Genomic DNA, 10,578 nt, shown 5'->3' with positions numbered 1-10,578 from the left:
GTGGCTGCTGAGGTTACTGTAGTAACAGACCGTTCATGAAGGCGGAGCTTATTAGCAGGTGCCTGTGTGACAGCGATATCCAGGTTTTAAGACGAGTGGTCACTTTCTACGTGTTCCACCTCCCCGAGCGTGAAAACCATGATTGACAGGAAGTGACGCAGCACTAAAGAAATGACAAGAGAAACTGTAAAAATCACTTTATTGATTTTTTTATTTTTCACATTTCAGCTCTTCAGACATTTCTTGCGGTATCTGGGGTAAACCTGCTGCTACTCAGGCTCCACCTGTGATGGCGATGGCGTTAGCCGCAGGGCCGCTGTGGCCGCTCGTGGTTTATGGGGAAATAGTAGAAGGGCACCCGGTCAGGACAGGGGTGCCCTGGGGAGGGTAGTGGCCGTGAGTCGGCGTCGTCAGCATCGGTGCAGAGATCGCAGCCTACGGTGAGGTTCCGATTCAGGCGGATCTTCAGCTGAAACCACAGCTCTCTGTCCTGGAGGAGAGACGGCACACGGAGCTACTGACAGCCGCTCCTCAGCGAGCACAACATGAACACAAAGTAAGACTTGTCTCTGTGGATCGAGGCAGCGGCTCGCATTGCAAAAAGACAACATGAAATTACAAACTTTGGGACGTGAAACCATGAAGTTCACACACTGAAGCATCGCGCCTGACGCAGCTGGTCCTGAATTTTCTAAAAGAGAAGCTACGATGGGCCACGTTAAGAAAAAATATTCATCATTTTGAGAGCAAATTAAAAATTTCGAGATTAATGTGGAAATGTGCAGATTACATTTGTCGTACTGCAAAATTGTTTCAGTTACAATGATTTCTCTTTCAGCTCAAACACAGAGATGAAAGAAGTGGAAGAGTTGGACACGTTTGTACGGACAGATGCGAGGTTATTGATGGCTATCGATGGTTATCGGTGGTTATGGTTATCTGTGGTTATCGATGGTTATCGATATCGATGGTTATCGGTGGTGATCGATGGTTATGGTTATCTGTGGTTATCGATGGTTATCGTTATCTGTGGTTATCGATGGTTATGGTTATCGATGGTTATCGATGGTTATGGTTATCGGTGGTTATCTGTGGTTATCGATGGTTATGGTTATCGATGGTTATCGATGGTTATGGTTATCGGTGGTTATCTGTGGTTATGGTTATCGATGGTTATGGTTATCGATGGTTATGGTTATCGGTGGTTATCTGTGGTTATGGTTATCGATGGTTATCGATGGTTATGGTTATCGGTGGTTATCTGTGGTTATCGATGGTGATCGATGGTTATCGTTATCGATGGTTATCTGTGGTTATCGATGGTTATGGTTATTGGTGGTTATCGATGGTTATCGTTATTGATGGTTATCTGTGGTTATCGGTGGTTGTGGTTATCGGTGGTTATCGATGGTTATGGTTATCGGTGGTTATCGATGGTTATGGTTATCGATGGTTATGGTTATCGGTGGTTATCGATGGTTATGGTTATCGGTGGTTATCGATGGTTATCGTTATCGGTGGTTATCGGTGGTTATGGTTATCGGTGGTTATCGATGGTTATGGTTATCGATGGTTATCGGTGGTTATCGGTGGTTATCAATCGTTATCGGTGGTTGTGGTTATCGGTGGTTGTGGCCTCGTGCAGTAATGGACACGTATGATCGGTGTGTTTCAACAAGGCATTTTGTAGAGAGTTTGTCAAACGTGGCAGTTTGTCCTGAAACAACAACGGTAATCTCCACATTTCAGCTCCTGACTGCAGCACAGGACGAGCAGCAGAGCGCCGTCTGTCTCACTGGTTTTACCGTCAGATGGAAAAATGCTGAAGCGAGCATTTGAGAAGCATGAAAGCAGTTTGTAATGAGCAGAGGTGCAGTGCAGGAGCTAACAGTGAGCCAAAGAGTGGACATGAGTGTAAACGACTGTCATCGGGGTAAAGGTGTTTCTCGCCCAGCTCGTTAATAAAAACGGACTGAAACAGGCCCCAACGTTGGATGAAGGTTCTGTTTTAATCAGAGTCTGCAGTAAACGGTTTTATGCACAGCAGACACTCGGCCCAATGTTAGCGCTGGACGTCTGCTGATTGGACTGTAAATGTAATAAAAGTTACATCAGCTGGTTTACTGACCAAAATCTGTAAAAGGACCATTTTCCACGATTATCAGAAAGACTGTTAGTGTTTCAGTGATGGTGAAAGCATTAACACTGAGGCTTTAAAATGCAAATCAAATAGGTGACATCACATGCTTTATGCACTCATCTTTCAGATTTTGATCTGAGTGGCTCTGACAGTTCTTCAGAAACTCCTGCAGTCTCACAGAGAAAACCAGATGCAGTGAAATCTTACATCAAACACAGCAGCGACTCTAAAGTCGAGATTCCAGCAAAGACAGTCGTGCAGTCAAGAATGCAATAAATGTTTATGAGGTGACTAAATGAAATATGAAAGTCTTCCAAAATAACTGGCACCATCTCAGCTGTGATCCTGGCTGCACACTGTGTATAAAACACAAAAGGCTGTAAATGATGTTTATGAACTGAGCAGCATGATCCAGATCTGACCAGTTTCACTCAAACTTTAATGGACGGAGGCCTCGTGGTGTCAGCCAGAGCGCAAACTAAGAAAACTCTGGGGTCAGCGGCTGGAGGAGCTCTGAGGACACGACCAGCCTCACGAGCCGTCTGATTGGTGGTATCTGTGTTTGTGAGAGTTGTGATTGTTGGTAACCATCTAACACCGGGGAGAGCTTACAGAGCGAATTCTTCTCCCACGCTCAGATCGACCACAGAGCCTCTTTGTGTTTGGAGCTTTTTGATGTCATCGTGTGACCACAGAAGAAAACAGTGCTAGCTAAAGTGAAGTGAAGTTCAGCAGCAGAACGACATGTTCAGGAGAAATGATGGGAACATCTCAGGAGCCAGAGATGGAGCCACAATGTGCTCAGCATAGCTTAGCATAAAAGCACAGCTGTGCTTACAGAGGGACACCCCAACCGGCCTGTCTGCATTAAACGTTTTCTCTAATCAGGTGAAAATAAACCACCTGCACAGGGAGAGGAGCTTTCTCTAATTCACCTGTTTAAATTGTATTAAGGCTTAAAGTTTGCATTATTAGGGCAGCTGCAGCTAACTAGAGTCCCTGAACTGGACCTCTGGGCCGTGTTTGGAGCTCATGTGATGAGGCAGATGATCAATAGTGGGTCAGCGACCCTCTAAAGGGACCACCACCACTAGGGCTTTCCTGGGACTCTGCACCGTTTGGTTTTAGAGCTGAAGGAACTGAAGTCCAGACGTGTTTCTTTCCAAGCTCCTTAGACGACGATGACCTGGATGACTGTCACATCACGTCTGCTGTGATCCATGTCATGAGTTTGCAGCCGGTCTGCTGGCAGCAGCAATAAAGGCTGATAAACAGAATCCCTGTGTTTGCTTTGTTTCCTCGAGGTCTTTATGATCATAGCTCACAAGTGTTTGTGTTACTGCTTTGGTTTTACTGCTGCTCGTTCATTTTTAATCCAGTCTTTGCTCGTAAACACCACAGATCTGTTGTTCAAGCTCTGCTTTAAATCTGTCGGAGTCGTTGGTGATTTTAATTCCACACAGACTGAATCGATCAAAGCTCTGATCAGTGTTCATGCTGTCGGGCTGTTAGGATGCGAGACCTGGACTGTGAGTTTGTGCTGCAGAAACTGGAAAATATCAGAGCAGGTGTGTTTGAATGTTTCAGTCAACAGCAAAAGAAAGAAACGTGCCAACATGAGAAGCTGAAGCGGAGACAGCAGCACATTTACTCTGAAGGAAGAAACCGGCGCCATCGGACCTGCTCATCCGTGATGCACTGGATCTCCAGTTTGTCCCCCACGTGTGGAGCCAGGACGCTTTGCACCTCCTCCACCTAAACACACACACACATATATTTATATCCTTGTGGGGACATCTCATTGATATAATCAGGGCTGCACATAAGTGGTTCGCAGGTCATTCGCTGTCAAAATAAAAGACCCAACACGAAGAAGTTGCAACGTGCGTTTGCGTACGTAAGATTTTCTGGAGGAGGACAGACATTTGTTTAGAACGAATGCTGAAGAAGCTCCTTTTAGCAGTTACTTTGGTGTTCCTCCACCTCCAAAGAAATGTCAGGAGGAGCCCGAACTGCAACTTCTAGTTCTAGTTTAAATAACACATGGGAAATATTTCAAATCCGACCTGCTAATTTCCAGTTCTGTGGGTTTATTGATGGCTTTGCATGATTCTGTGTTCAGAATAATCCTACTTTAGCTCATACTGGGCTTCACTTCATATGAAACGAGATGTGTCAGCTCCTCCCCCTTAAAGTCAGCTGTTATTCTGATTGGCTGCTCCTCGTAAGCAGCATATTTGGACAGCAGGTGGGTGACACAGTCTGCAGCCTGAGCTTTAACTGATGAGCTCATTATCAGAAACGTTGGTTTAATCTGAACCTCTAACCGTGGAACAGGAGCTGCAAGACCCGAGAACAGCTTTGACCTCCTAAGACCTGAACTCTTCTTCTCTTTAAGGTGTTTCTGACAAACGATCAGCAGAGTTAATAAAAGGTTCAGGTTTTTTAACCTTTTAGAAAAAGTCGGAAGTTGAATTTGGCTCACAGGTAATGATGACATGAGAGGCTGAAAAATCCTTCCCCAGGCCAGAGTTGGATTTGTTGACTGTTACCTTGTAGGGTCGCTCACAGGACGGCGTGATGCCGGCGTCCTCCAGCAGGCTGCAGACACAAATAAAACATCGTTCGTTTCAGAGCTCACCTGAGCAGCTGTGTGGCGTAACTGGCGTTTCCACGGAGCACAGATGGGAACGTGAGGATCGGTGTCTGAGTTTGAAGAAGAGCTGAACTCACCTGTGGATGTCGAACTGTGCTCGCAGTTTGACGCAGACCTGGAAGTATCTGAGCGGAGAGTTCATTCCTTCCACGCACGCCGCGCACGCTCCGTGTTTCCTCCACTCTTCCCTCCTGACGCACAGAAACACACTTTAGGAAGAGAATCACAACCCGAGTGAGTTTACAGGGTCACGTCCTGCTTCTCCTCATTTCCTAAACCCTTCCTGTACCTTCACTTCCTCAAGATGTCATTTGCTTCCTTTCCTTCTTTATCCTTCCTTTCTTTCCCTCTCTCTTGTCCCCTTATTTCCTCATTTCCTCCTCTAACCTTTGTACACCATAATTTTTCTTCCTTTTCTATAACCCTAATTCCTTCCTTTATTTCTTTGGTTCTCCCCTAATTTCCTTCCTCACACTTACTCTTTACTTCCTTCACTCTCACTCTCTCTTCAGGAACATTTTTCCTGCCTTTAACAAACCTTTCCTTGCCACCCCCTTGTTTCCTTCCTTAACCTCCTAGGACCTGGCGTCTACATATGTGGACATCACATTTTGGGTTGTCTAGATGGGCCTGATGTCCACTTACGGGGACGATATCCTGCCACTGTTCTATCGAAATTTAAAGCGACTGTCCTCATGTGTGGATCTCATTTTTCCCAGAAACAAAATCACGTTTGTTTTTACGTTCTTTCTTCTTCTTCTGTCCCTCGCTGGCGCTCGGCGGGGAGGTTGTCCACAAAGCCAATACGTCGCTGTGGGTGCCGCGGGGCACTTCCAGGCCTCGTGGTCTCTTGCTTTCACCTTTGCTTGCTCGAGGGTTAGACGTCGTTGTTTAAGGTCATCTTCAGTTTGCTTGATGAAGTCTTCTTGGGCGCATCACGCTTGACTCTCCAGAGGGCGGGGTCTGCTGCAGCAAAAGGCGATATGACAGGCGATGGTTGCTCATGCGGCAGAGGTGGCCAAACCATTGCAGACGTCGCTTCCTAATCAGCTCTTCCACTGAGGGCTGCTGGTGACGGTGACTACGTATCACACTGTTGCTGAGACGATCACGGACGCTCGGATAGTCTGACTCAAACGGCGCATTTGGAAGAGGTCGTGTTTGAGGATGACGCAGGTCTCCGACCCAGAGAGAAGAATAGGCGATACCAGTGTACGGTGCAGGCGGGTTTTGGTGGTGAGGGTGACGTTTGTCTTCTTCAAGACGCACCATCGGAGGGAGGCGAAAGCCGCCGCCGTTTGACCAATTCTTGAATCTATTTCCGCTGTTGATGCCACTTTCTTTTCTTGGACCAGAGAGCCGAGGTATTTGAATTCCCGCACTTGTTCGATTTGCACACCTTTGAGATGCACGGTGGCTGGCGACCCGGCAATAGTAAGGACTTTGGTCTTGAGACCATGTGGTTGAGCAAATTGGGTGATGTCGTGTAGCCTCAGCATCATTTTCGGCAAAGATGGCGCTGTCATCTGCTAACAGCAAGTCGGTTGCAGATTGGTCATCAGCATACTGGACTCCACGGCGGCCGCTGCAGGTCCTGCCCATGATTGCATCGATCACAATGTTGAAAACATTTCACAAAGAGAAATTAAAAATCCCATGAAAGAGTTCAGGTCTTAGGAGGTCAAGTCTTTTTGTTTGTGACCTCCTCTTTTCCTTGAACTGCCTGCTTTCATTTCCCATCTTATTTCCTCACATGAATGATTGTTTCCTTTCCTTCCTGAAGTCTTGAGACTAACAACTAAAAGCTCAAACTGACAGTGGATGTGTTTACAGAGGTCATAGATTGAGTTAAAAGTAGGCTCGTATTTCTGATGGACTGTCAAATAATGAGATGTTAGAGGCGTCGCCCCCTGCTGGACATTGTGTGTCGGTGAAGGTGAGTACCAGAAGTGGAAGTTGGACTTGAATCTCACAAATGACGGCCAGAGTTCAGTCAGCTCCGCCTTCAGCTCCTGAAAAACAAGAACGTCAGTGTTTGATGATCACTGCAACAGGAGCCTCCTGATGCATTTGCATTTGTAGAGGCCGAGTCTATCCGGTCTTTAAGTGATGACATGATGAATCCTGCTTCTGGGTCCAAACTACTCTGCGTTTATTAAGGCTGATGTGTTTTTCACATGTTTTAATGCTTTGTATCTTGTTCTATTTAATCTGAACCAGGCCCTAAAAACAGTCAGTGATCACCAGTGTTGGTCAAGTTACTTGAAAAAAGTAATCAGTAACTAATTACTGATTACTTCCCCAAAAAAGTAATCCAGTTACTTTACTGATTACTTATTTTCAAAAGTAATTAATTACTTAGTTACTTAGTTACTTTTAAAAACACGATTTACAACCTGAATAGGTGATAAAGTGATAGATCTTTCAGCCCAATTCTACTTTTTCTACATAATCCATCATACAAAATGTAATCAAATGGAAACGTCTCTTTTTAAAACTTGTTTTATTCGTTTTAATCTTTTAACTTTATGCATCAAGCAAACATTTAATTATCTGCAACATTCTCTGACTGGAAGAAATTAGTTTAATACTTAAACTTATTTTCTGCACATTCCAGCACATAAAATAAATTTTTTTTTGTGTGTTTACACTCAGTCTTTTAAATAGATGCAAGTAAAACAAAGCAGAAAATAAATAAAGTCAAAGACTAGCGGTCCTGTTGCTCTATTTTCACCTGTAAAGCAGGAGTGGGGTAGGCGGAGGGTTACCCTGGTGCAGGTGTGCAGCGGTCAGTGGAAGAATCCGCGAGTTTCTCTGTGAGTTTCCCATTACGTCGTTGCGCACTCGGTGCTTGTTTGGAAGTTTAGGGGTTTTTTCGGTGTAAAAAGAAGTTTTCTTCCCACGCACAACGGACACTAATGTTTTTGTCACTTTTTATGGAATCAAACTCAAAGTAAGGTCAGTACTTCCACGCTTTAAACGCTGCACGCTCATACTCTCTCTGCACTCGATATATGATCCATTGTTGATCTGCACACAGCTGTTGTTACGAACGTCGCACTCGCTTACGTCACTGTCATGAGACATTCTCGCAAAAAATCACGGTTTTAGTAACGCAGTAACGCAGCGTTCCTATGGGAAAGTAACGGTAATCTAATGACCGTTTTTGCGATAGTAATCCCTTACTTTACTCCTTACTTGAAAAAAGTAATCAGATTACAGTAACGCGTTACTGCCCATCTCTGGTGATCACTGTACATGTTTTTCCATTTAAGTTATTTCCACGTTTGTTTGGAAAGAAATGAGGGCTTCCTGAAGACCTTTGCACAGTGCTGCATAACCAGGACTCACCTGGACGTCAGAGGGGAACATCGGCCAGCAGTCGCAGCGGTTCTTAGCGTGGAGGGGCCTGCAGGCACAAACACAAGCAGCCAATGAAATCCACAGGACAAGCCAGGATCAATAACACTGATCAGTCTGAACACTGGGAGTAATCTCAGCTGCTACAGCAGGGTGGGGTTACCAAAGGCCGTGGATGGTCCAGTTGTTGACGGTTGGAGGAATCCTGCAGAGACTCACGTTGCTCAGAGACTGAGGGACAGACAGCATGTTAGACACCACAGAAGAAGAACTCACCACCTTCCTGCCTTCCTTTTCCCTACCCTCTCCATTCCTACTCGTTTCCTTTTCAGCCTCATTTCTTTTACTTTGCCTCTTCCTGGTTTCCCTTCTTAAAGGACACAAACATGTCCTTGTTTAAAGGATATTTTCAGTGTATTTATGTCTTTGGCTCTTCTTAAATTTGACCGACACAGATGTTTCAGAAGTTGCAGCTTTTACTGTGAAGGGGAACACCACCATTTCCTGACGCACAGCCCAATGCTCACCTGACAAAACGTGCCCGGCCATTGCAGCGTGAACAGGAGGCACTTCCAGGTGCAGAAATTGTGGTTGTACAGGTCACCGTGGCCATATTTGTAGTCCTCCCAGAGTCCTTCCTGTGTCACGATGATGCCGGGCAACAGGAACAGAATAGCAGGACTCAGGCTGACCAGCAGGGGCAGCAGTGAGCGGTGCATCTCCTCCAGACTGCAACACAAAACAGTTAATTACACGTAGAGCTGAAGTAGAAATGTATTTTCCAATTACTCTCTTGAGACCAACTGCGCCCTACACCGCTGCAACAACTGGAATCAGCTGGTGCTGATCATCATCCGTGTGAGCGGCAAAAGCAGACTGTTGCTCCATCAGTCTGGGAACCGTTTCTGCAGCCAGAGATTATTCACAAGCAGGAAACTCACCTCGAAGTCAAAGCATCAAAACCACAAGCTCCTTCTCAGACTGTGAGTTAGCAGGTGAAAGGTTAAAGTTCACAGCAGTGTGATTAGTGAGGTTGTTTGGGAGGTTTGCAGCACGACTCAAGTTTGCAAAGCTGCTGAAGAAAACACAAGACTTCAGACCAGACCGGAGGCGATCGCTCTCCCTCCTGCAGCACTTCACCAAACATCACGGCGCTGTCTCCTTACCTGTGTGTGGTGATGGAGGCTCTGAGGTGGAGCTGGGCGGCTGCAGCTGCTGCACTGAGCAGCTCTGACAGTTTCACTCAGATATTTCACAAAAAGCAAGAAGTGAAACTCAGCTCAGTGTTTCTGAGTTTAAACAAGCTCTGAGTGCTCAGGGGAAGCACAGCCTGTGCTTCACTTCCCTCCACCTGACAGAGGTGGAGCAGTTTAAAGCCTGGGTGGCCGTACGGCCTCCGAGGACTTCTGCTTTCACTCAGCAGGTCTTCATGTTCCCACAGCTGCTGACTCTCACTGTGACCCTCGACTCATGTTTCTGTTTAGCTGTGGAGGCCAAGTCACCCTCCATCATGCAACACAAATGTTTCTCTTTTAATGTACTCGAGTACATTCATGACCATCAGAATTTAGATTAAGGATCATTTGTATTCTCATGCACTCATATTATATTTAGCTGTGCATTAAAATAGGTGCTAGCAACGTGGTGCTACTTCTTACTTCCTTACTCTGAGTACATTTCACACTCTGTACTTTTTCACCTCTACTTGAGTAAAGAAGTTGAATGAGTACTTCAGGTTATACTGGAGTATTTTTAACACAAGTATCTGTACTTAAGTAGAAGTACAGATCCCATGAGATCCCATGAGTGATGGAGCAGGACTCGGCACGGCGGCCTGAGAGGAAGACTCCCTACTCATCATACTCTTAGTGCCTTTTAGCCCAGAGTCGTTCCCTCTGTTTGTCCTGGTAATTCAATTTAGTTTTATTTACACAGCGCCAAATTACAACAGTCACCTCAAAGTGTTTTATATTGTAAGACAGAGCCTACAGTAATACATACAGAGCAAGCAGATGATCACCTGGGAAGGAAAAACTCCCTTTTAACAGGAAGAAACCTCCAGCAGCACCAGGCTCAGGAAGGGGCGGGGCCATCTGCTGTGATTGGTTGGGGTGAGAGAAGGAAGACAGGATAAAGACATGCTGTGGAAGAGAGACAGAGATTAATAACAGATATGATTCAATGCAGAGAGGTCTGTTAACACATAGTGAGTGAGAAAGGTGACTGGAAAGGAAAAACTCAATGCATCATGGGAATTCCCAGCAGCCTACGTCTATTGCAGCATAACTAAGGGAGGATTCAGGGTCACCTGGCCCAGCCCTAACTATATGCTTTAGCAAAAAGGAAAGTTTGAAGCCTAATCTTAAAAGTAGAGATAGTGTCTGTCTCCCGAATCCAAACTGGAAGCTGGTTCCACAGAAGA

General features: G+C 45.6%; 1 protein-coding gene across 2 annotated transcripts; it reads right to left on the bottom strand.

The window, feature by feature from the left end:
* Positions 1 to 200: 200 nt before the first annotated feature.
* Positions 201 to 9,360, bottom strand: rnaset2l (ribonuclease T2, like). 2 transcript variants are annotated; one of them, XM_087851749.1, is made up of 9 exons: positions 9,323 to 9,360; positions 8,684 to 8,885; positions 8,320 to 8,387; positions 8,148 to 8,205; positions 6,741 to 6,808; positions 4,874 to 4,987; positions 4,693 to 4,741; positions 3,821 to 3,895; positions 201 to 490 (listed from the first exon to the last, which is right to left on the bottom strand). In XM_087851749.1, exons 2-9 carry the CDS (start codon positions 8,873 to 8,875, stop codon positions 302 to 304), a joined length of 813 nt encoding a protein of 270 aa, XP_087707875.1. In that variant the 5' UTR covers positions 8,876 to 8,885; positions 9,323 to 9,360; the 3' UTR covers positions 201 to 301. The 2 variants fall into 2 exon arrangements, with proteins under 2 accessions (XP_087707875.1, XP_087707876.1); XM_087851750.1 differs by having other exon boundaries at positions 403 to 490; positions 4,626 to 4,741.
* Between the last annotated feature and the right edge of the window lie 1,218 nt (positions 9,361 to 10,578).

This window comes from Neolamprologus brichardi, chromosome 14, assembly GCF_056152115.1.
Source record: "Neolamprologus brichardi isolate AB-2024 chromosome 14, ASM5615211v1, whole genome shotgun sequence".
Lineage (NCBI taxonomy): Eukaryota > Metazoa > Chordata > Actinopteri > Cichliformes > Cichlidae > Neolamprologus > Neolamprologus brichardi.
Note: the sequence above shows the minus strand (reverse complement) of the source record. Positions and strands in the feature narration are given on the sequence as shown.